Genomic DNA, 26,608 nt, shown 5'->3' on the forward strand with positions numbered 1-26,608 from the left:
ATATGCAGAGCTGGAGATATGCACAGATAAACAATTCCTGGGGATCAGAAAACAATGGTCTCAAATATGCATAGTCTGCCACCTGACATTGCCTAGAGGAATGGCTGATCAGAGCGATTTGACAGGATTAGGGTCTTAACACCTTGCTTGAGGGATTATGCTGGACAGGGGAGGTGTGATGGAGTCCTAGAGAAATTGAGCAAACTGGCACGTTGATTTTGTATGAATTTTATAGATTTTAGTCCCTTTTGACATTGACAATTGGAAATAAATTGATATATTGTAGCGAAGAAGAAGGTGAAGAAGACATGCCCCCCCCTTCCGTATCACCCAATAACAGTTATCCTTCAGGTTAAAGAGCAGTATCACTTTTCAGGCAGGTAAAAATGGTAAATGCAATGGGAAGCAAGATCTGTTGCCATCCTTTGTGACTATCCTTTATGCCATGGGTTGGCAAACTAAAGCCCAGGGGCTGGATCCGGCCGAATCGCCTTCTAAATCCGGCCCACGGACGGTCCAGGAATCAGCGTGTTTTTACATGAGTAAAATGTACCCTTTTATTTAAAATCCACCTCTGGGTTATTTGTAGGGCCTGCCTGGTGTTTTGACATGAATAGAATGTGTACTTTTATTTAAAATGCATCTCTGGATTATTTGTGGGGCATAGGAATTCATTCATATTTTTTTCCAAAATATAGTCAGGCCCCCCACAAGGTCTGAGGGACAGTGGACCGGCCCCCTGCTGAAAAAAGTTTGCTGACTCCTGCTTTATGTGCTCAGGAGTTGCGCAACAGTATTAAGGTTTCATTTGTATCTTTAGACTACAATCCCCATCAGTCCTTGGGCCTTTGCCCTCCTAGGTGGGTCAGAAGGAAAGGGTTAAATGAGTGTGAAGTGATTGGTCAGTGGGAACCCAAGGGGAGGAGTCAGAGTTAGAGTTGGAGTTGCTGGAAAGTCAGCTGGGAGTTGGGAGTTGAAGAAGGAAGAGGGAGGATAAGTCTGTGTGTTGGTCGAGTTGTGTTGTGAGAGAGTGAGAGGAACTGATAGGAGGAGTCAGATAGACAGTTGGGATAATCAGTTAGCAGTTGTTAGGAAAAGTATAAGCCTGTATAGAAACTAAGAAACTGACAAGAAAAATTAACTGAAACCGTAAACTTGTTCATGCTTATAAAATAAACTTGATTATTTGTTAATGTTAACAACTGCCTGGACTCTGTGTGGTGGCACAGGGATCAATAGACCATCAAACGTCCTGGGACCCTGTGTGATTGCCACAGTCCCAGCCACTAGACTGGCCAGGGATGATGGGAGTTGTAGTCCCAAAGATCCAGAAGTCAGCATTTGGGGCAACCTTTCTCAACCTGGGGTCCCCAGATGTTCTTGACCTACAACTCCCACCATCCCTGACCAGCCGTGCTAGCTAGGAATGATGGGAGTTGTAGTCCAACAACATTTAGGGACCCTAGGTTGAGAGGCTGGTTTTTTGGGGGGAAGGTTGAATTAAAGCATTGTTACAAAAAAGCTCCCCCATCTTGTGGGACGAGCAGTTCCAGGGGAAATTCTAAAGGATTTATCTTCCATAGGATGAGAGAGCTCTGGAGTATCTCTGAGATATTTGATTTACATTGGTACCTCAGGTTAAGAACTTAATTCATTCCGGAGGTCCATTCTTAACCTGAAACTGTTCTTAACCTGAAGCACCACTTTAGCTAATGGGGCCTCCTACTGCTGCCGCACCGCCAGAGCATGATTTCTGTTCTCATCCTGAAGCAAAGTTCTTAACCTGAAGCACTATTTCTGGGTTAGTGGAGTCTGTAACCTGAAGCGTATGTAACCTGAAGCATATGTAACCTGAGGTACCACTGTATTTGCAAATTTATGGGCAGATGGATTTTAAGCAGAGGGAGATACGCTCCTCTAAGCAGACGGCACAGTCTGCGTTGCATTAGCAGGAAGCAGCTTGTACTTCCCTCTGCAAGGCTGGGACGCCGTTTCCAGCAGACGCCCACCTTCCTCTTTTAATCTGTTGTAAACAAAAATTGCCCTTTTCCCTTATGGGGTATCCAAGAGCCCATATAGAGTCCTTACATACCATATTTTTCGCTCTATAAGACGCACCAGACCACAAGACGCACCTAGTTTTTGGAGGAGGAAAACAAGAAAAAAATATTCTGAATCTCAGAAGCCAAAACAGCAAGAGGGATCGCTACGCAGTGAAAGCAGCGATCCCTCTTGCTCTTCTGGCTTCTGGGATAGCCACACAACCTGCATTCGCTCCATAAGACGCACACACATTTCCCCTTACTTTTTAGGAGGGAAAAAGTGAGACTTATAGAGCAAAAAATACGGTAGGTTCCCTATTGGTAGGAGAAAATAACAGAGGCCAACCAGAGAAAACTGAGAAGCAAAGCAGTTAATAAGTCTGATCTTTATTGATCTGTTGCAACAGGGTGCTCCCCTCACACGCAGGAGAGCAGGAGGAACCCAGAAAAAATGGTGTGCAAGGCCTTATAAAGATATTTTAAATTGCCACCCTGTAAATCAAGACCACCCCCAGAAACATCATACCTACATCACAGAAAATGCGGTCTTAAAACAGAAATTTGAATGTTGTTTATCTCCTGTCTGGCAGGTTACTTGATTCGATTGTCTGGGTAGCCTGGCCAGTCTTTTGTAATGATAAAGACTTAGTTCCCGGGCCAGGTCACAGGCTCACACCCTATTCATATCTTAAAAGTGCCCTTAAGATAGGATTTGTGAGGAAAGAGACAATGGGGAGGTTTCCCACTTTGACCTTGCAGAGAAAACATTTGCTCAGTTTAGGAATCAAAATGGTTCCAGGTCGGTCTTCCTGTGCTGCTCTATGTACGTGCTTGGTTGGTACGCTTATGAACATTACCATATATCTAAGACCTCAAAATTCCTATCACAAATCCAAACTGCAAATTCGCCATTTCTGGGCCAGCCCCCCAAACCACACATCTAGCAGTTCAGAGCAAGCGGTGGCGGGCTCCTCGAGTCTGTAGAGTGGTACTATACTGCCAGCTTGTGGCCATAATAGAAAGCAGCAACGGTAAAGATAAAAGGGAATGGGTAGAGACGTGGTTCAGAGGGTTCCCTCCTTTGGATAAACTTTATTTTCATATTTGGAACTACAGCCGATTATAGTAAAGGATTTCCATTTTTAATGCACATGTGATCTTTATGTAGGGTTGTCATGCGTTGTCATGTAGGGTTGTCATGTTTCAGAAGATGAAGATCTGGACACAAAAGCTGTTGAGGTTTCTTTTAGCAAAGTTGTTGAGCTTTCCCCCCCAAAAAGCACACATTTTTTTTTGAAATTCGCCAAAAAAACCCACTTCCGACCTTGGTTGCCAAACTGCCGGGTTCTCGCGGACATTTTCACCGTTTTCCCAGTGGGGAATTGTGCAACGCAGCTATGATAGGCTCCCATTAGATCCAGAATTTCCCACACTTGGGTCTGCAGCTGTTTCTGGATTACAATTCCCATCATCCCTGACCACTGGTCCTGCCAGGTAGGGGTGATGGGAGTTGTAGTTGAAAAACAGCTGGAGACCCAAGAGTTATAAGAAAAAAGCTGCTCATTTTTCCCCTTATGGGGTACCCAAGAGCCCATATAGAGTCCTCTTTTTAGGTTCTTTATTGGTAGGAGAAAATAACAAAGGCCAGCCAGGGAATATTGAGAAGCAAGGCAGCTAGTAAGCCTGATCTTTATTAAAGCTGTTGCAACAGGGTGCTGCCCCCCACAAACAGGCGGGGGGGGGGAGAAGACCTCCAGCACAGGCGTGCAAGCCCTTATATACACTTTTAAAATTGCCCACCTTCAAACTCCAGACGAACCCCAGAAACATCATACATACATCACAGAAGGGGTGTAGCCCAGGATCCACCCCCATACTCCATCCATCCATCCATCCATCCATCCATCCATCCATCCATCCATCCATCCATCCATCACAGAAGGGGTGGTCTAAAACAGAATCCTCTGTGTGTTGTTTATCTCCTGTCTGGCAAGTTACCTGATTGCATTATCTGGATTTTGGCCACTCTTTTGTTATTATAATTCCTGAATCTAGGTCACAGGTCACAGTCTCACACCCTGTTCATATCTGGAATGTGCCCTTAAGACAGGATTTGTGAGGAAAGAGACAATGGGGAGGTTTCCCATTCTGACCTTGCAGAGAAATATTTGAGGTCAATTTGTTCGGGACCTTTTCTGTGGGGTTTCAGACATGTGGTTTATATATACAGTTATGAACATTTATTTTTTAATATATGACCTTAAAATTCTTATAACAAAAGCAATGGGGGGAAATGCACCTGAAAGTGTAGCAGAATGCCGGCTTTTGACCTAACATGCTCTAACCTCCCTGCAAACTAACCACACATTAAATAGCCACCGTCATCCAATCAAATCGGGTTGAATGCTCAATAACCAGGTTGTCTGAAAGTACCTCCATAATACAGTACAGTGGTACCTCGGGTTAAGTACTTAATTCGTTCCGGAGGTCCGTTCTTAATCTGAAACTGTTCTTAACCTGAAGCACCACTTTAGCTAATGGGGCCTCCTGCTGCCACCGCGCCGGCGGAGCAAGATTTCTGTTCTCATCCTGAAGCAAAGTTCTTAATCCGAGGTACTATTTCTGGGTTAGCGGAGTCTGTAACCTGAAGTGTCTGTAACCTGAAGCGTATGTAACCCGAGGTACCACAGTAGTGTCATGACAGGGCATGCGCAAACATTGTGACCGCTGACACAGCTGGGTTAGATCAGTGGCCCAGATCCCTGCAGGAAACTCACAAGCAAGACTCAGGCACAACAGCACTCTCTTTTTTTTTTTTTATACATTTTTTATTGCTTTTTTAAAGATACAGAAATACAGAAAAAAGAATAAAGAGTGGTTATATGAAAGAGAGATATAAATAACAAATTTCCATATTCTTTTTCCATCTAACCTATAGGACTTCCTCACATCCTCCGAACCCTGCGTTCTCTGTCTTATAAGGCATCAGCAATTTGTTAACTTATTTCAAAACTTATTGTAACTTCCATTTTATCATGTTCCCTATTTTCAATTTTACTGTCACTCAATTCTTATATGTTTTATATTAAACACAATAAAGTTGTTTCATTATTTTACCTCTGAATTCTTGTGTCTTAATTTTCATTCCAATAACTTACATTTGCTGAAGCTAGAATTTCCTGAAAGGTGCATTTTTTTTTTAACATTCATACAACTTATAGTGTTTTTTCAAATAGTCCTTAAACTTTTCCCAATCCTCCTCAGTTGTTTCTTCTCCCGCGTCTCGGATTCTGCCAGTCATTTCAGCCAGTTCCATATAGTCCATCAACTGCGATTGCCATTCCTCCAGCGTGGGTAAATCTTGTATCTTCCAGTATTTTGCAATCAGGATCCTTGCTGCTGTGGTAGCATACATAAAAAAGGTTCTGTCCTTCTTAAGCACTCTCTGGTCCACCATGCCCAGAAGGAAGGCCTCTGGTTTTTTAGGTAAGGTAAATCTCAATACCTTTTTTAGTTCATTATGGATCATTTCCCAGAAGGCCTTCACTTTCGGGCAGGTCCACCAGAGATGGAAGAATGTCCCTTCCGCCTCTCCACATTTCCAACATTTGTTGTCAGACAGATGATATATCTTGGCTAACTTGACTGGGGTCATGTACCACCGGTATACCATTTTCATAATATTTTCCTTCAAGGCAGTACATGCCGTGAATTTCAAACCGGTGTTCCATAACCTTTCCCAGTCTGCAAACATAATGTTATGCCCCACATCCTGAGCCCATTTTATCATAGCGGATTTGACTGTCTCATCCTGTGTATTCCACTTAAGCAGCAAGTTATACATTCTCGAAAGTAGTTTACTTTTTGGCTCTAACAATTCAGTCTCTAGTTTCGATTTTTCCACCTGGAATCCAACTTTTTTATCTATTTTAAATACCTCTTGAATTTGCGCATAGTGCAACCAATCTCGTACCTTAGTTTTCAATTTCTCCAAACTTAGCAACCTCCAATTGTCTCCAGTTTTTTCAATTATTTCCCAGTATTTAGGCCAATGGGCCTCCATGTTGGGTCTCTTACGAGCCTTGGCCTCCACCGGTGAGAGCCACCTCGGAGTTTTACTCTCCAATAAGTCTTTGTATTTTATCCAGACCCTCCAAATTGCTCTTCTGACAATATGGTTTTTAAACAATTTGTGCACTTTAACCTTGTCATACCACAAATATGCATGCCACCCAAACGCATTGTCAAACCCTTCCAGATCCAGGACATCAGTGTTCTCCAATAAAATCCAATCTTTCAACCAGCAGAAGGCTGCAGATTCATAATATAGCCTCAAGTCTGGCAGGGCAAATCCCCCTCTTTCTTTCGCATCAGTTAATATTTTAAACTTTATTCGGGGCTTTTTGCCCTGCCAAACAAACTTAGAAATATCCTTCTGCCACTTTCCAAAACATTCCACCTTGTCCACGATCTGTAGGGCCTGAAACAAAAATAACATTTTCGGCAATACATTCATCTTTACAGCAGCTATTCGGCCTAACAAGGAAAGTTTCAGTCTTGACCATATATCCAAGTCTCTTTTGATTTCTGACCAGCATTTCTCATAATTATCTTTAAACAAATTCAAATTTTTGGAGGTCAAGTACACCCCTAGGTATTTTACTTTTTTAACCACATTCAGCTCCGTTTCTTTAGAGAACTCATCTGTTTCTGTAACTGTCAAATTTTTTGCTAAAACCTTGGTTTTTTGCTTATTTAACTTAAACCCCGCCACCCGACCAAAATCAGAAATTAATTCTAACACTCTTTTAGTGCTGGAGACTGGTTCCTGAAGTGTTAATACCAAGTCATCTGCAAATGCTTTCAATTTATATTGTTTCACTCCGACCTCAATTCCCCGAACCAACCGGTCCTTTCTAATCATATTTAGCAACACCTCCAGGACTGAAATAAACAATAGGGGGGATAGGGGGCACCCCTGGCGTGTCCCTTTTTCAATTTTAAACTCCTCTGTCACCACATTGTTTACTATCAATTTAGCTTTTTGTTCTGTGTAGATTGCTTCTATACCATTTTCGAACCCCCGCCCCACTCCCATCCCTTCCAAATTTTTCTTCATAAACATCCAAGAAATATTATCAAAGGCCTTCTCTGCATCAACAAAGATCAAAACCGCTCTGGTATTCAGATTTGTTTGTAGAAGTTCCAAAATGTCAATAATGTTTCTTGTGTTGTCAAACAAATGCCTACCAGGGAGAAAGCCAGCCTGGTCTTTGTGAATCACTTCATTTAGTACTTTTTTAAGTCTATTTGCCAAAATATCTGCAAAAAGTTTGTAATCCACATTTAGGAGTGAGATGGGGCGGTAGTTCTTAAGTTGGGTCTTTTCAGTCTCTGATTTAGGTACCAATGTGATGAAAGCTTCTTTCCACGTTTCCGGTGCCCTCCCTCCCTCCATTATCTGGTTGCAAACCTCCATCAAAGGTTGTATCAAATAGTCCTTTAAAACTTTATAATATTTGGAGGTTAAGCCGTCCGGGCCTGGGGACTTGCCAAGTTGAAGATTTTGAATGGCACTTTCAATTTCTTGCTGTGTAATATTACAGTTCAGGTTTGTTCTCATTTCCAGGGGTATTTTTTGTAATCCATTAGTTTTTAAAAATTGATCCACCTCTGAGGCTTTTTGCGGCCCTTGTGTATAAAGTTCTTTGAAGTACCTCTGGAAGCACTTTCTGATTTCCTCGGGTTTCTGAACCATTCTCCCTTCAATCTCTAGATTTGTAACCGTATTAAGCTTTTGTCTCTTTTTCAACTGCCAAGCTAGCAGTTTCCCACACTTATTCGCCGATTCGAAGGATCTTTGTTTCATTTGTTTAATTTTCCATTCCACCTCTTGGTTTATCAGTTTTGAATATTGCGCCTGGAAGAATTTCACTTCTCTTAACACGTCCTTCGACTTAGGCCTAGATCTTAATTTTTTCTCACCTTCTCTTATTCTCTCCAATATCTTCTCCTTCTTTTCATTCCAGAGCCTTTTCTTAATCGTGTTTTGTTGTATTAGAAACCCTCTCATGACTGCCTTACTTGCGTCCCAGATTGTTCTTTTTTCCACAGTAGTATTCAAATTTATCTCAAAATAGTCCTTTAGAGTTTTTTGGGCCTTCTTAACAATCTCCTGATCTCTTAGAATAGTGTCATTCATTTTCCATCTAAAGGATCCGGTTGTATTTAGTCTCAATTCCACTTTCAAGGCATTATGGTCGGAGCAGGTTTTTGGGCAGATTTCCACTTTTCTAGTCTTAGGTGCCAGTCCTCTAGTTGTCCAGATTTGGTCGATTCGTGTCCATGTCAGATGAGCTTCAGAAAAGAAAGTCCCTTCTTTCCCTAGGGGGTTCTTAACCCTCCAAATGTCTACTAAGTCCATATTGTCTGTCATTTCAAAAAAAGTTTTGGGTAGTCTGCCGTCTTTCGATATGTTGGCACTTTGTGACTTATCCATATTTACAGACACAACCCCATTCATATCACCCAGCATAATGATGTTACTATAGTCCAAATAATCCAGCATAGTCTCATGCAGCTTCCTGAAGAATTCCGACTTTCCCTCATTTGGAGCATATATTCCTAATATCAAAATTTTTTCTCCTTGCGTCTGTATTTCAATCGCCAAAATTCGGCCATATTCATCTTTAAATAAAAATTTCGGTGACAGGCTCTCCTTTGCGTAAATCACCACTCCTCTCTTCTTAACTTTGTCTGAAGAAATAAATTCTTGGCCTAGTCTTTTGTTAATTAACACTTTTCTATGGAGCCTTGTCACATGTGTTTCCTGTAGGCAGATAACGTCCAATTGTTCCTTTTTCAAAATGTGAAAGACTTTCCTTCTTTTTTCCGGGGAGTTTCCGCCATTTATGTTCCAACTAAGAAGCTGTAGAGACATCCTGAATCAATTGACGGGTTCTACAATGGGGTATCTAAGCTTCCTCCCGATCCCGGGGGAGGTAATGCTGGTCCTGGTCCTGGTGGTATAACTCTTGGAGATGGTCCCGGTGGTGGTGGAGGCCAAGAAGCTGCAGCTCCTTTTTGCAGGTCCTCCTCGTGGTCGTGTAGGAACTTCTGCTGGTCTTCAGGTGATTTAATCTTTATTTTCCTTCCTTTGTAAGTAAATGAAAGTCCTTGTGGAAACTCCCACCTGTAAGGAATTCCGTTGTGTCTCAACAATTTGGTCAAATCTATATAGGTAGTCCTAAGTTCCAAGAGATATTTGGGTATATCTCTGTAAATTTCGGCCCTTTTACCTTCTACCTCCAAAGATTTCTTAAAATGTAGGCCTAGTATCTTATCCCTTTCTTCTCTTGATCTCAGAGCAACCAAACAGTCTCTGGGCTTGTCTTTCTTTACTGATTTTCCCAGTCTAAAGGCTGTCACAATTTTAAAGTCCTTTTCTTCCTCAATTCCCCAGAATTTGGAGAACAAAAGTGTCAAAAATCCCTCTAGATTATTTTGTTCCAATTCCGGGATAGCCCTTATCCTGAGATTACTATCTTTACTTTTCAATTCAACCAATGCCAGGTAGGCTTGTTGTTCCCCTACCTGCCTTCTCAAAGGTCTTACCTCTCCTTTAATTTCCTCCACCTTTAAGTTCGCCTGTTCTGCTTTTTGATTGGCTTCCACAGCTAATTTAAAGTTTTCTGCCGTAGCTCCTTGCAATTTCTCAATTGCCTGAGTGTGCTGCGAAACCTGTTCAGTTAATTTGCCAATAGAGGATGTAGCTTGGTCAATCTTTGATGTTTGATTGTCCACTTTTTGGTTTAAAACTGCCAATTGTTCCAAAATTTGTTTTAAAACTGTTTCAGATCCTCCAGTTGCCATGTCTTCTGCAGCAGGCTGCACTAGTTCCACCTCCTGTGCTGTCAGCACAGTTGGGACAGATGATCTGCGGTGATGAGTTAGAGTTGTTTGCAAAAGTTGCCCAGATTTTTTCTCTTTTTCTTTATCTTTAGCTTTAGCTGCTCTTGTTCTCCCTGTGCCGCTCATTCCACACCTGCCTCTGTTCAAGGTCAAATGGTCTTTTGTCCCATGGGAAAAACAAGTCCCAAATATAAATAAAAAGAACCACAAAAAGTTTCAATAAAGCTCAGTTCCCATGCAACTATATTTCCACAGTCCTATAGGGGGAGTATTTCAAAGCTTCAAAAAAGAAAGGAACTATTTTCCGCCATTGAAGTTCCTCAATTCCCCATATTGAGTTTTGTAATTCCCAAACACAAAAGGAAGGTTTCCAGAACTTCTAATCTCTTAAAATCCAGCCATAAAGTATCGATACAGGTCCATGCAACAATGTTTAATGTTAGTATCTCAGTCTATGCAACAATTTCGATCTCTGCAACAATGTCGTCAGTTTGACAGCAGTTTGACAGTTCTTTTTCTATGCACTGGCAGCCCGATGACGGGGTTATCTCTTTCAGCCCCGTTTAGCCCAAAAATTGGAGAGTAGTTCTAAAGAATAAAAGTCTATACAATCCACAGTTCTTTCCTTTTTATCTTCAAAATACAGAGTCTCTCAATGCACCCTTTGTTCCACTTTTACAATCCCTTTTTAAGTACTTCAGCTCGTTTCCGAGCCCTTGCTTTGATCTAATTAGCAGAGTCAGGAGGCGGACTTCCTGTTACTCGCCTCCCGCTTTCGGCCGAATTTCTTCAGTTTAGTTAGAAAATTTAGGACCCTTACTCACGGGTATGTTGCTCCAATTCCGATAATTTCAAGAAGAAAGGTCAGCGCTCATCAGCAGCAGCAGCGCGGCTTTGCTTCCACGAAAAGAGCGATGAACTCACAGCGCCGCTCCCCCTTTCACGTTCCGGAGCCTCTTACGAGGCTCCTTCCCCGCTTCTGGGGGGGCTCCAGGCGCCCGCCGAGTCCCACGGCCGCAGGCTCACTCTGCCTGCGGTTTTTCTTGATGGGTCTCCGCTTTGCCGTAGCGGACGACCCTTTTTCGCGGAGCCCCTCTTCACAGCGCAAAGAGGACCGCCATTGCTGTTTCGCGCCGCCTCCGGAAGTCAGGCACAACAGCACTCTCCCCTCCCTCTGGAGGTTCCCAGAAAAGGTATTCAGAAGCACTTCTGCCTCCTGAATGGTGCTCTCTGTCTAGATCAGGTTTGGGGAATCTCTGGCTCGCCAGGTGTTGCGGAACTAGAACTCCCATCAGTTCTGGCCATCGGCCATGCTGGCTGGGGCTGATGGGAGCTGCAATTAAACATCTGGAGGGTCAAAGGTTTCCCACAGCTGCTCTAGATGTTTTGCACTACACATTCCACCACCCCTGAGAATCTTGCCATGCTGGCTGAGGTTCGTGGGAGTTGTAGTGCGAAAATCCGGAGGGCACCATTTTTGGTACGCCTGTTTTAGACATCTTGCTGTCATGACTGCTCTACAATATTTGCAGATGTAAGTGCAGAGTATAAACAGAGGAGGTGTGATAGGAATTTTGAGGTCTTAGATATATGGTAATGTTCATAACCACACGTACATAGATCAGCACAGGAAGACCGACCTCAAGCCATTTTGATTCCTAAACTGAGCAAATGTTTTCTCTGCAAGGTCAAAGTGGAAAAGCCTCCCTATTGTCTTTTCCTTCACAAATCCTCTCTTAAGGGTATGTCTGTTTGAATAGGGTGTGAGCCTGTGACCTGGCCCAGGAACTAAGTATTTATCATTACAAAAGATTGGCCAGGCTCCCAGGAAATCCAATCAAGTAACCTGCCAGACAGGAGATAAACAAGGACAGGAGAAAAACAACATTCAAATTTATGTTTAGACCGCCTTTACTGTGATGTATGTATGATGTTTCTGGGGGTGGTCTTGATCTACAGGGTGGCAATTTCAAAAGTCTTTATAAGGCCTTGCACGCCATTTGTCTGGGTCCCTCCTCTCTCCTGTGGGTGAGGGGAGCACCCTGTTGCAACAGTTCAATAAAGATCAAGCTTACTAACTGCTTTGCTTCTCAATATTCTCTGGTTGGCCTCTGTTATTCTCTCCTACCAATAGGGAACTTATGTAAGGACTCTATATGGGCTCTTGGATACCCCATCAGGGAAAAGGGCAATATTTGTTTACAACAGAGGGAAATGCACTCCGTTAAGCAGACAGCACAGGTCTGCCTTGTTCATTAAGGGAGTGGATTGTGCATCCATCTGCAAGGCCGCAACGCCATTTCAGGCGAATCCCAGGCTCCCTTCAACCTCAAACTGCAAACTCCCTGTTTCTCATATGGCCACTCAGCTCATATGTCTCATCTCGCAGCTCTCGGAGCAGCGGTGGATCTTACTCAAAGAGCGGTCCTGTACTGCCACCTGGTGGCAATAATAGAAAACAATGATTCAAATCAGCGCTTCTCGCCCTCCCTGCTCGCCCGTTTAAGAAGCCTTCGTAGGGGTTTGCTGAGTTTCTGTACTTTCTGGACAAATTGTGGTGGCAAGTCAACAGGTTTCCCACCCAAATCACCCCACAAAAGCTCTTCATTTAACTTGCACCCCTGCTCCAGATCAGTTCCTCTTGGATTTAGACAAACCCACTTAATTTCCCCAAACACCTGCCTCTAAATAAATTAGGTAAAGGTAAAGGGACCCCTGACCATTAGGTCCAGTTGTGACTGACTCTGGGGTTGCGGCGCTCATCTTGCTTTACTGGCCGAGGGAGCCGGCGTACAGCTTCTGGTTCATGTGGCCAGCATGACTAAGCCGCTTCTGGCGAACCAGAGCAGCACACGGAAACGCCGTTTGCCTTCCTGCTGGAGCGGTACCTATTTATCTACTTGCACTTTGACATGCTTTCGAACTGCTAGGTTGGCAGGAGATAAATAAATAAATTTCCCTTTTAATCATGAATCTACCCAGACCCTGAGATCACCTTCAGAGGCCTTCCTTTGTGTGCCTCTGTGAGAAGTTTGGAGGGTGGCAACAGGAGAACGGGGGCTTCTCTGCAGTGGCTCCCTGTCTGTGGAATGCTCTCCCCAGGGAAGTTTGCCTGGCGCCTTCATTACACACCTTTAGGCGCCTGGCAAAAACGTTCCTTTTTAACCAGGCCTTTGGTTGATCTAATTTACATCCTATGCCCTTTTAAAATGTGGTGTGTGGTTTTTTTTTTTGAGGGAGGGCTATTGGGTTGTTGTTTTTATTTTTACTAGGTATTTTGTGGTTTTATATCTTGATTTTATTCTGTGAACCGCCCTGAGACCTCTGTGTATAGGGCGGTATATAAATTCAATAAATAATAACAATAATAAGAATGAATCACCATATTTATTTCCCCAGACCACCTGTAGGCAACTTACTATTAAATTAATTCATTTCCCCCAAATTAATATATTCCCTACTTACTAAGATCACCCCTTTGTTTAATTTTATCTGAATTTTACCATCTGCCAAGAAACACCTGGGCCACTCGGAGAAACCCTACGGAGGGGGTGGGCCTATAGGTTTATTCTGAGCAATACCCCCAATTGCGGTCTGCGCCTCCTACCATCCTGGTTAGAGATCATTACTTCTGTACACGGAGCACAATCATAGCAGCAAGACTTCTCCCCCTCCTTCTTCGCCTTGCTGTAACCTGGATGGCGGTTATCATTGCACACTGAAAGGGGCTGCACCTATGCATAATGAAAGAATAGGAATGGTTCATCATCAGCTCAAGATCTGGCATTGTTGATTTCCATAGAAAAATAGAGACACACATACAGTAGCACCCAGCTTCTGAATTGACTTAGATATGTTCAGTGCTTTGCTGTCCAGTCTCAGCTATGCTAAAATTATGGGTCTCTCTCTTGTTTTCTATGGGCAGTTGGCACTTCTACTCCAGAAGGTATACCCCCCACAAAAAAATGGCATCAAAAGCAACTAGGAAGTCTCAAATCCAGAAAATGGATGTGTGACTCTACTCTTTTTTATTATTATTAAAAAAAACAACAAAAAACAAATCTGTGTGTTGGTCTTCTTGCAGTTGTTTCAATATTGATAATTGGAGCTTAACACTTGTTGATTTTGTGCCTTGCTTGGAAACTGATGCATTGGAGAATGGACACAAGCTTAGAAAGTTGTTGGTTTTTTTGTAAAGGCAGTAACAGAAATATTTATTATGAAGATAATTTTTAGGACCTGCACTCCAAATTTAAATCAGATCCAACAGTTAGCCCTAAGAGAAAATGAAAATAACGCCAGAAATGTATGGAGATATACTTAGTCTGGATAGGTTTACTACATAAGTCAATGTTTAGCAATAAAACACAGAATATATCAGAACACCTTTCAGCACTTAGAGTTGAACTTTTGAACCCCCTGGCCACTAAAACAGCAACTATTTCATAACCACAAAACAAGAGAACAAAATCCAGAAATAGTATAACTCTATTGCACAGTTACAATAAATTTACACCTCTTTTACAGTTCTATGCAGATACCAAGAATGTAATAAAACCACAACAGACTCTTCTATCATTTATGTCTTTCTTCGTATTAGATTTTCTCTGCTGTTAAGCTCAGGCTGCAACACAATAATGTAGCATTTGGGGAAAAAGATGCAGCCCAGCAAGCCAGCACTGGAAGCCAAGATGGAAAAGACTTCAACAGCCACCATATATTTTCCTCTTGTGCTCAGGTAAGTTGGGACAAAGGATACCCAAACACTGCAGAAGACCAGCATGCTGAAGGTGATGAATTTGGCTTCGTTGAAACTGTCAGGCAACTTCCTGGCTAGGAAGGCCACAATGAAGCTGACCGTGGCAAGAAAGGCCATATAGCCCAAGACGCAATAGAACATCAGCACGAAGCCTTCATTACACTGCAGTACTATTTCTTCTGTCATTGTGTGCATGTCTAAATCAGGGAATGGAGGTGAGGTTGCCAGCCACAGAGTGCAGATCCCTACTTGAATTTTGGAGCAAAAGAGGACAACGGAATAAGCCAGTCTTTTATCCACCCATTTCCTGATCCTGGATCCTGGCTTGGTAGCCATGAATGCCAAAACAACCGATATGGTTTTGGCCAAGATGCTGGAGAGGGCCACAGAGAAGACGATGCCAAAACTAGTTTGCCGGAGAAGGCAGGTCGCCTTATTTGGTGCTCCAAGGAACAGTAAAGAGGAGAGAAAACACAAGAGGAGGGAGACAAGGAGAACATAGGTGACACTTCTGTTGTTGGCTTTGACTATGGGAGTGTCCCGGTGCTTAAGGAAGATGCCAAAGACTAGAGCTGTGATCAGAGACAACAATAGAGCAGAGAATGTTGAAATGATGGCCAAAGTTTCATCAAAGGCTAAGAAGTTTGGAATCTTAGGAATGCATTGATTCTTGCCCTTGTTTGGATAGTGATCTTCTTGGCATACGAGACAAGTTTCCATTTCTGGACGGGAGGAAAGCAATGCATTACAATCTGAACCAGTTACAGTACAGCTATTCTTAAAGACAACAATGTCCACCTAGCCTAATATTTTTCTCCAGGGAGCCCTTCAAAACTTCATGCCTAAAACATTTTAAACAGTTAAGTCGTGTTATCAAATCTGGACTTTTGTATGTGAAGGACATATGTTCTTTTTAATTCTTGTTTACCTCGTTCTTTTCCCCCTTTATCCTCATGAATCATTATAGCAAAACTTTGAGAGCCAACCCTGCTGATTTTGACAAGACTTTTCAGCTTCTTTCCACACAGTCTTGTTCTTAAAGGAGAATCACAATTTCTATTTCACCTCAAGTTAGTAGAACTTGATGGCAGAATGTAGTAACTTCATTTCTTTAAAAAACATATTCTTCAGACTGGTTGAAACTTAAAATTGTATACATATTATTTATAACCAATGGGAAAAATGCATAATTCCATCATTAAATCCTTGCCCCACTTTAATGAGAACAAAATTGCAAAAGAGCTTCTCAGAGATTACTGCAATGTATTGTACTGTTTGATATATCTTAACATGGCATGGCTTACCCTTCTCATTTGAGACCATCCCATCTGGACATGGAACGCAATCATAGCAGCAAAATTTAACTCCTTCCTTCTTTTTCTTTCCATAACCAGGATGGCAGATGGCATTACATTCTGAAAGCGGTGGCACCTATTCAAATATATTTGAAGAGTTTAATATTCAGAGAACATCTAGGAGCATTAATCGTACATCAGATAATCTACCAGTAAAGCAGACCACTAATCGTGCAAAATATATTCTTCCTAATTGCACAGGTAGCACATTCAGGGTGACAATTACCTGCTGTATTAAACATCATCCAAACGGTAGAAGATTCAATTTAATGCCACGAAGCAGAAATTATAATCTTTTTTAGTATTTTGACTTTGGTATGTTTTAAAGTAGTTACGTTTTCCCCCTAGATTTTCTTGTTTGGTCTTCTTGTAAAGCACTTTGAGGTATTTTTAACAATCAAGGAGTGCAGTTTATGAAACAAACAAACCAGCCAGCAAGCCAGCTTCAGGGATTTCACAGAAGAGAATAATGGACAACATCCTCTGACATTAATTGAGTTCTTACAAAAAAATTCCTTCCAGTAGCACCTTAAAGACCAACTAAGTCAGTTCTTGGTATGAGCTTTCGTGTGCATGCACACTTCTTCAGATACACATGTATCTGAAGAAGTGTATCTGAAGAAGTGTGCATGCACACGAAAGCTCATACCAAGAACTGACTTAGTTGGTCTTTAAGGTGCTACTGGAAGGAATTTTTTTGTTTTGACTATGGCAGACCAACACGGCTACCTATCTGTAATTGAGTTCTTGTTAGAGGAGTTTTTTTCTGGATGGTGCACTTTTAATATTGTTGTCATTTGTATATTTACTGGTAGAACTTTCAGTACTTCTTAAAGGACAAGATCTTCTGCCAGGTGGCTTACAAACATATCTTCAAATGAATGTTGGTACAGTGGTACCTCAGGTTACATACACTTCAGTTTACATACGCTTCAGGTTACAGACTCTGCTAACCCAGAAATAGTACCTCAGGTTAAGAACTTTGCTTCAGGATAAGAACAGAAATCGTGCTCCGGCAGCGCAGTGGCAGCAGGAGGCCCCATTAGCTAAAGTGGTGCTTCAGGTTAAGAACAGTTTTAGGTTAAGAACCTCCGGAACGAATTAAGTACCACTGTACCACTGTATTGGAGAGACTGTGCAGTTATTTCCTCACCTGAGTCAAGCCTCTTTGCCATTTGATTCTGTCCTCATCAATGGTGAGTTGTTTCCCAGGAGGTGCCTGAGGATCCAGCCTTCCCACTTTGACCCTGATGTAGGATTGATTTGGGAAAGTGACCAAGTTGGTAATATCAAATCCAGCTACTAATTCTCCATGTTCATTAAATGTAATTTCATCTCCAGCGTTGTTGTTGAATGAGATCCTCTGCAGGAATGAATGGAGCTAGGTGGAGAGATATTAAAAATGTATATAAGGTGCTGTGGTATTCTTATTAAGATTGCTCCATAGCTTTCCTGAATATCTTTAAGCTCTTTTCCTTTAGGAGGGAACACGCGTCCACTAGAACCAAACATTCTGCACCATTTACATAAAACACCATCACATAAAACATCAGTGCACAGCCTAAGATACCATCAAGACTATACAAAACCCCACAAAATGACTGGTTCATCTAAAACTGAATGTGTCCCCCTCCCTGCTTTACTGTCTATATTTTTTCTTCAATTGCTTTTTTACTTTTTATATAAAGAGTATATTCATACTCATATATTCTCATATATATATATGAATATATATGAATGACGCGGGTGGTGCAGTGGGTTAAATCACAGAGTGTAGGACTTGCCGATCAGAAGGTCGGCAGTTCGAATCCCCACGACGGGGTGAGCTCCCGTTGCTCGGTCCCTGTTCCTGCCTACCTAGCAGTTCGAAAGCACAAAGTGCAAGTAGATAAATAGGTACTGCTCCGGCAGGAAGGTAAACGGTGTTTCCATGCGCTGCTCTGGTTTGCCAGAAGCGGCTTAGTCATGCTGGCCACATGACCCGGAAGCTGTACGCCGGCTCCCTCGGCCAATAAATGAGATGACTGCCACAACCCCAGAGTCGGTCATGACTGGACCTAATGGTCAGAGGTCCCTTTACCTTTACACACACACACACACACACACACACACACACACACACACACACACGAATGAAATGGTAAGAAAAGAAAATTATAAGAAAAAGAAAAGCAAACAACTGAATAGGCCAGTTGGCATAAGAGAATGCTTTACAAAATTAACCATTGCCCTGCTAAATTCCAGAACGTGGCCAGGTTTTCTAGAGGAAAAGAACACTACCTGCCAAGGTTTCACATTTTGAGGAGACAGCATATCCGCAAGCACCCTTCTTCTGTGGCTGGATTCAGCTGACTGCATAGCATGCAAAGCATGTGCCAAAGCGTAGACGGCATTATAGATACTGTAGCTGTGGCCACTCATGCTCATCTCAAAATATGGAGAAGGGATGCTCTCCAGCATCTCCTCTCCAGTACACACTTCATCAGTGTTCATTGTCTCCGTGGAGTTTAAAACTGAACAAGTGAATGCCTGTTGCCAGAAACTATTTATAAAACCATCTCCATCTGCCCAACCAGGATTTACATCTTGAATAAATTTTTGGAAGCCTGGAAGCTCCTTTGAGTGAATTGTGAAAGAGATAGCACCATGGAATATTTGTATATCAGTCCCAAGAGTTTTCTGAATGCTGTGTAATGCAAAATCAATTTGGGCTGTTGTAATCCATACTTTTACTTCAGCGGACTTCTTATATTGAGGAAATAGCCACTGAACCATCTTCAATGCCTTTATAGTATTTGCCAACCATAAAATCGTCCCAGTTTTCCCATATATAACAATTGCCTTGGCTTTGCTTGTCAAAAAAGCTGGTGATAAAATTTTTGTATCTTTCAGCAGATCAAATACGTCACCAGTGAAATGCAGATTGTTTACAACTCTTTCTGTGAATGCTGAACAGATCCCATTCTCGAAAAGCATTGGCTCTATGATCTGCAAGAAATGTTCTCCCCCTTCATTATTCGTAGTGACAAACCCAACCCATTTCCATCTGAAATGCAGAAGTAGTTGAATAATTCCCTGGTACTGAAGGGCTTCATTGGGGACCATGCGGTAAAAGGATGGGAACTTAATTAGATTATTTGCTTGTGATTCAAATGAACCATATGAAATCTGAAAAAAAGGCAAACATGTAAGAATGGGAACAAGAGTGTGGATCACATTGCCATTTAACCGAATATTTTTTCACAGCGCAATTGTATATACTCCACAATTTTTTTTGAGAGCAATGCCCCCTCTGCTTGCACACAAATACACAAACACATATAGTCTTGCTCAACTGTTTCTGTATATATTGATTCCTATTACATTCATGTAGTTTTTAATTAATTATTTTTGTGTATATTACTGTTTCACCATAAGGAGTCCAGGATAACGCACAATGAAATGTCAGTAAAATATAAAAACACCATAGCATTTACAGTAAATATTAAAACATCTAAAACCATCAAAAGCAGAGGTCAGCAACCTTTTTCAGTAGGGGGCTGGTCCACCGTCCCTCAGACCATGTGGTGGGCCAGACTATATTTTTTGGGGGGGAAAAGAACAAATTCCTATGCCCCACAAATAACCCAGAGATGCATTTTAAATAAAAGCACACATTCTACTCATGTGAAAACACCAGGCAGACCCCACAAATAACCCAGGGATGCATTTTAAATAAAAGCACACATTCTACTCATGTGAAAACACACTGATTCCCGGATCATCCGCAAGCTGGATTGAGAAAGCGATTGGGATGCATCCGGCCCCCGGGCCTTAGGTTGTCTACCCCTGGTTAAAACTCATTCAAGCAATGCAGCACAACAGTACAATAGCAGTACTGCTGTATTATTATTATTATTATTATTATTATTATTATTATTATTATTAATTTATACCCCACCCATCTGGCTGGGTTTCCCCAGCCACACTCTGGGTGCCTTCCAACAAAAGATTAAAAAGACATTAAAACGTCAGTCATTAAAAACTTCCCTAAACAGGGCTGCCTTCAGTGCCAGATCTGTCTCCCCAGTGCCAGAACTACAACAAACAAATTTTTGATTGACTCCTGAACGTGAAGAATGTGGGGAAACTTCCTAGTTTCCCAGAGAGGGATTTTCACAATTGGGGCACCAACACTGGAAAAGCCCTGGTCCTTGTTATCATCTTTTGGCTACGACTATTGGTAGGACATTAAGTATGACTTCCCCATCTGATCTCAAACCATGGATTGGTGGGTATTGAGGAAAGTAAGGTAAAGGTAAAGGGACCCCTGACCATTAGGTCCAGTCGTGGCCGACTCTGGGGTTGCGGTGCTCATCTCACTTTATTGGCCGAGGGAGCTGGCGTACAGCTTCCGGGTCATGTGGCCAGCATGACTAAGCCGCTTCTGGCGAACCAGAGCAGCAGACGGAAACGCCATTTACCTTCCCGCCGGAGCAGTACCTATTTATCTACTTGCACTTTGAGGTGCTTTCGAACTGCTAGGTTGGCAGGAGCAGGGACTGAGCAACTGGAGCTCACCCCATCGCGGGGATTCGAACAGCCGACCTTCTGATCGGCAAGTCCTAAGCTTGCCCACAGCACCACCCGCATCCCATTGAGGAAGGTACTCCTTAGTTAATGGGTCCTGATCTGCTTGGGGCTTTGTAAGTTAGCATCAACATCATGACTTGAGCCCACCAGTTCAGCATCCAGTGCCGTGCTTTCAGAGTTGTTAATAATAATAATAATAATAATAATAATAATAATAATAATAATATATTTATATCCCGCCCTCCCCGGCCAAGACTAGGCTCAGGGTGGCTAATACTGAATATACTCACAGTAAAAATATATTTTTTTAACACCCCCCCAAAAAAAACCCAAGCCCGAACAACAACAGTTGATTAAAGTATAAGATAGAATACAGTTTAAAATGCATCTTAAAATACAGTTTCATTTTAGTGGTAGCCTATAGATCAAAGACATAAGCGGAGAAAACGTTAAATATTCACCGGGGCCAACTATCAATGCTGGTCCTACATGGGCTAGCAAACAGAGCAGAGGGAAAATTTATATACAAATCTCATATAAGGGGTTCCATAAAATAAATAAACAAATAAGAGGTGGGGTTAGACTGAATCCAGCCCAAAGGCCAGGCGGAACAGCTCCATCGGAAGGTGTCAAATCCCACAGGGCCCTGATCTCCTACATTAAGGTGTTCCACCAGAGCTGAAAAGGCCCTGGTTGAGGCCAATCTAACCTCCTTGGGGCTCGGGACTTCCAAAGTGTTGTTATTTATGGACCTTAAGGTCCTCTGCGGGGCATGCCAGGAGAGGCGGTCCCGTAGGTATGATCCCACCTAGCAGTCCCATTTAGCAATCTGTCACCTTCAGAATAATCTTTCAACACATATTCTTGAGATCCTCACTATTTCATACACATTGTTGGGTACCCATATTATATTCCCCAAACATTTCCCATATATTTCAACTCCTTTTGCTTTTCCCCAGTGTATCGTTCCATATTTATGAATCAACAAATTCCTGCTGGAAAGAAAGATGAATGGATTACAGTGCCAAGTCTCTCTGTCTCTGATGCTCAGGTCCTACCTGTGGAATCTTGTACAGACCCAAGATGTCTGCCATGCATGAAGTGGTATCAGAGCTCAGTCCCCCGATGACTCCTATTACATTTTTCTGGATGCCACATTGGTAGTTGGGGACAAAGTAATTTGCATTAAAGAGCAGGTCCAGAGTGGCCCTGTAGGTCATCCTTGAATCAGTATAGCTGTCATAGATGTGGAACCCAAGAGTGACATTGGGCAGGATCCTGGGATTCTCATTGATCTCGTCAACAGCAAACACCAAGGCCAAGATGTGCTGGTATAATTTTGTCAGCATTCTGCAAATAAAACGACTTGCTATTTGATGGGAAGATAAGACAAAGTAACATTGTTGTCTCCATTTATACACCACCCACAACTAAGTCACACATCCATCTGTGTTGTAATTGAAGTGATGCAAAGCATATTTCAGGCTAATTGCTAAAAGGCAGACTTGTAGTAAAATAGCTGTGATTCCTTGTATTTTTTGTTTTATTGGAATTTTATTTACAACATAACATAAACCCCCACCCCCAATACACAAATTCAGCCTCATTAAACGTGAGCATAACATACAATGAGCATAACATACAACAATACAAACAACCAAATAAAAGAATTCCTTTATGCTGTATCTGGCCTCCTTATTTGCTTCTTATAAACTGTTTCCTTTATGAATAATTATTAAGATTTTTCTAATTATAACTTATATATCCACAAAGTCTCCTGCAGACATTAATCAAAACAAGTCCAGGTATGTATTTTAGGGCACTGTTTTGTGAAGTATTCTCTGCATTTGCCCCATGCTTTTTGAAACTCTTGTCTAGTGTGGTCTCTAATTGCCTCTGTTAATCTAGTCAGTTCAATATATTCTAACAGTTTGTCTTGCAATTCTTATTTGTTGGCACAGTTTCTTTTTTCCAGTTTTTAGCAGTTAGGATCCTTGCCGCTCCTGTGGCATAGAGGACTATTTTCTGATCTTCTCTTGCTATACCTGTGTTCATTGTTCCTAGTAGAAAAGCTTCTGTATTTTTCATAAAGTTATACTTAAACATTTTTTTAAGCTCATATACTGTGTTCCAGAAGCTTTTGATTTTTTCACAGGTCCACCAAACATGTATAAGTGTCCCCTCTGTTTTACCACACCTCCAGCACAAATTTGTTTTTGTCTTATACATATTAGCTATTTTCATAGGTGTTAAGTACCATCTATAAAACATCTTGATTACCGTATTTTTCGCTCTAGAAGACGCACCAGACCACAAGACGCACCTAGTTTTTGGAGGAGGAAAACAAGAAAAAAATTATTCTGAATCTCAGAAACCAGAACAGCAAGAGGGATCGCTACGCAGTGAAAGCAGCAATCCCTCTTGCTGTTCTGGCATCTGGGATAGCTGTGCAGCCTGCATTCGCCCCATAAGATGCACACACATTTCCCCTTACTTTTTAGGAGGGAAAAAGTGAGTCTTATAGAGCAAAAAATACGGTAGATTTTCCCTCAATAGAGTGCCATCTAGTCTACCCCCTGAAATGTAGGAATGAGGGAAAATAGCTGTGATTCCTGCATTTCAGGGGGTAGACTAGATTTGCCCTCTGAGACCCTCCCAAAGCTGCAATTCTATGATTCTAACTCCGGTGGTCTAAAGGGGAGGGTGGGTGAGCAGAGGAGAATTCTCTGGTTTGTCCAGGAAACCCAATTCCCTGCACAATACAGAACCCAGGAAAGCTGCAAAAAGTCCTATCCTCTAACTACCGTATTTTTTGCTCTATAAGACTCACTTTTCCCCTCCTAAAAAGTAAGGGGAAATGTGTGTGTGTCTTATGGAGCGAATGCAGGCTGCGCAGCTATCCCAGAAGCCAGAACAGCAAGAGAGATTGCTGCTTTCACTGTGCAGCGATCCCTCTCGCTGTTCTGGCTTCTGAGATTCAGAATTTTTTTCTTCTTGTTTTCCTTCTCCAAAAACTAGGTGCGTCTTGTGGTCTGGTGCGTCTTCTAGAGCGAAAAATACGGTACTTTTTTCAAAGCAACTGAAGCACCTTACAGTCAGATAGAAAAATATAAAGATAAATGCAATTTAAATGGACCATTTACTTACAAGGGGTTGTCAATCATGACCCGAGAAGGGTGTTCATTGAATAAAACCTTGGGAAACACATAGTGGATGTGAGATGACATCTCACCAACGAGGAGATCGCCTGACTCATACCACTCATGATGAATAGGCGCAGGATTGCTTTGGGTGCACTTCAAACTATGCTCTTTGCATCCCAGGTTGGGGAGCAGGAACAGCAGCAGCAGCACCACCAACATCCTGATTTCAGAGTTTATTCTATGTGTGGGCTTTCCTTCCTCTCTGTCTCTTTCCAACATGGTTGCTATTTTCAGCCTGATTTGAACAAGATGGCTTGGTGGCAACAGAATCTGCCAATGGATTTCTCAAGTGGACATATATCCACTTTATCCTTGATTTCAACATTGTCAGAAAAGCATGCCTTGGATATCAAATAAATGACACTGATCTGAAGCTTTAGCTATGCTAGGATTATTATTGATTAAATTTCTATAGTTCCTCTCTTCTAAAGAACACAGGGCAGTTTACAACATAAACACACAAAATGCATAACTTAATAATAATAAATACCGCTACCCCCACTACAATGAAAGAAGGAACCTGAACAGCTTAACAGAGCCTGATCACTCTTTTGTTCTTTATGCTGTCTGGCCATGGATTACTGAAGTGTTTATAATCATTTTAGCCTTGCTTGTTGATTTTTACCTGTCTCTCTACCGTCTTCCAGGGCTTTGGCCGCGTGAATTGATTACTGTAATCTTAATAATTGCAGGGGAAAGAAGCACTACTGAAATGCTTTGGGATGATGTAATGTGTCATCATTTGGCGCTCTGCCAAAGAAAACTTATTTGTTAGAGCAGAGATTATGGAGGGGATCGCCAAGGTCATCTAGTCCAACCCTCTGCTGATAGAGGGCCTCCACAGCTACAAAACCTGTAATACGCGACTATCAGAATATTGTGTGAGTGGTGTGAGATTCCAGGGGATTCCAGGCACTTGCCCAGGGTTTGTGTTTCCTTTTGGGAATGAAGCATGGTTGAGATTGTGGTGTCTTTATGATATATGGTTTATTAGCACATATATACAACCTGACCCTGCAATGGAGCATCATCACCCCAAAAGGGACTTGTTTTGCCCATAGCCACAACCTTGGATTAGATAGAAATGAGACTTTATTTTTTTTGAAATAATTTTTACTTTATTTTACAAATTCATTCACATTCAAAATCACAGATATTAAAAATTACACAAGATTCTTCCGGATCTCAAGACCTCCCCCCTCCCCTCCGTGGGTTCTTTGTGGTGTCTTTATGATACAGTGGCACCTCAGGTTACATACGCTTCAGGTTACAGACTCCGCTAACCCGGAAATAGTACCTCAGGTTAAGAACTTTGCTTCAGGATGAGAACAGAAATCGTGCTCCGGCGGCGTGCCAGCAGCGGGAGGCCCCATTAGCTAAAGTGGTGCTCTAGGTTAAGAACAGTTTCAGGTTAAGAACGGACCTCCGGAACGAATTAAGTACTTAACCCGAGGTACTACTGTATATGGTTCATTAGGACATATATACAACCTGACTGTGCAGTGGAAGGCTTCACAGCATCAACACCCAAAAAGGGTTTAGCCCATAGCTACAGCCTTGGATTAGATACAAATGAAACATTGCCCGCCCGCCGTCTCCAGCTTTTTGCTTTTTTCCCTCCATTTTACATCACTGCCCTCCAAACTCTCTACTCTAAACTCTGGCATTATCTGTTGAGGGATGGAGCCCCACCCATTTCCCTTCTCACACCAAGCCGCTTAATCCTTCTTAATGGCTCATCACCCAGGTGATCACCTCATCAGTAAGAGAGCCTGGTTTATATTTGAACACTTGCTGGACCCTGGGGTTCAGGAAGCTAGCCTGGCTTGATTAACTTTTAACACTTGCTGGATCCAGGGATTAGAGGGACCCCAGTTTAGCACTCCAAACTCATAACAATATGAACAGACCCCCAGCTTACACTAGATTTTCAATATTTTTTAATGGGAAAAAATGACATCTTAGGTTAGAACAATGAAACACAAAACAATGCAACAGAGTATCATGAAAAAAGAACAACACTTTTCTCTATGTGTCTAGTTTTCTACAACAGGGCTACATCCTTTAACCAGTGTAACAGCCATAGTTTCATTCCTTCACAAGGCTCCTATTCATTAACATCTCTGTTATGAGGGTCCATGGTTAACCTACACTTTGTGTTTGTAACTGGAGAAGAAGCTGGCCTAACCTGCAGTGTACTCTGGGTAATCACCTCCTCTGTCCATGTCTTTCTGACCCTCCCTAGCAATTGCTGTGTGACAGGGGCCTTAATAATTAAATGACTGAAAATGCTGAATCGCAATGATGATGATAATGAAATACATGAGCAATGAAAACATCCCTGAATGCAGATTTTACAGCTTGAGAGCCGTGTCTCCAGAGAGAGCTTAACTCAGTCAAATATAGATACGTAAATTTGGGATGAGTAAAACTATAGCATGCCATGGGGCAAGCCTACCTATGCATCAACATCCCTCCTTGTTGCATCACAAACATGCCCACTTCTGGTACCTAAAATCCTATAGAGAAGTTCAGATTTTAGCCTTGTTGGTCACTATTCCTATTTCTGGGTCCTGGGTCCAGCATATCCTTTTTCTTTCTTTTCTTTTTCTTATTATTAAAGATTTCTTAGTTTACAAAAGTATGTGCAAATTCTCTTTTTTCAAGTTACATTTTCTACAGGTTAGTTTCATTTGTTGAGACTTTAGTGTTACATTAGGAAGAAAAAAGGGGGGGGGGAAAGGTGGAGGGGACCATGATGGGTGG

The 26,608-nt window shown here is 42.0% G+C and overlaps 2 protein-coding genes and 1 long non-coding RNA gene across 3 annotated transcripts in view; 1 reads left to right on the plus strand and 2 right to left on the minus strand.

Annotated features, from left to right (window-relative positions):
- ARHGEF15 (Rho guanine nucleotide exchange factor 15) overlaps positions 1-17,877 on the plus strand; it is a 289,598-nt gene extending 271,721 nt beyond the window's left edge. Inside the window, exon 17 of the transcript XR_014557102.1 lies at positions 17,859-17,877. The gene's annotated coding sequence lies outside the window, so the exon portion shown is untranslated. The remainder of the gene's footprint in view (positions 1-17,858) is intronic.
- The window catches only part of LOC310829135, a 175,909-nt gene extending 152,394 nt beyond the window's left edge, over positions 1-23,515 (minus strand). The window contains exon 1 of the long non-coding RNA XR_014557180.1: positions 23,444-23,515. This is a non-coding gene — a long non-coding RNA (uncharacterized lncRNA). The remainder of the gene's footprint in view (positions 1-23,443) is intronic.
- LOC310828974 (vomeronasal type-2 receptor 26-like) lies at positions 14,207-15,649 on the minus strand. Its single transcript, XM_083707097.1, has one exon. The coding sequence runs from the start codon at positions 15,430-15,432 to the stop codon at positions 14,533-14,535; it is 900 nt and encodes a 299-aa protein (XP_083563223.1). The 5' UTR covers positions 15,433-15,649; the 3' UTR covers positions 14,207-14,532.
- Positions 23,516-26,608: the final 3,093 nt, after the last annotated feature.

This window comes from Podarcis gaigeae, assembly GCF_964106915.1.
Source record: "Podarcis gaigeae genome assembly, chromosome: 13".
Lineage (NCBI taxonomy): Eukaryota > Metazoa > Chordata > Lepidosauria > Squamata > Lacertidae > Podarcis > Podarcis gaigeae.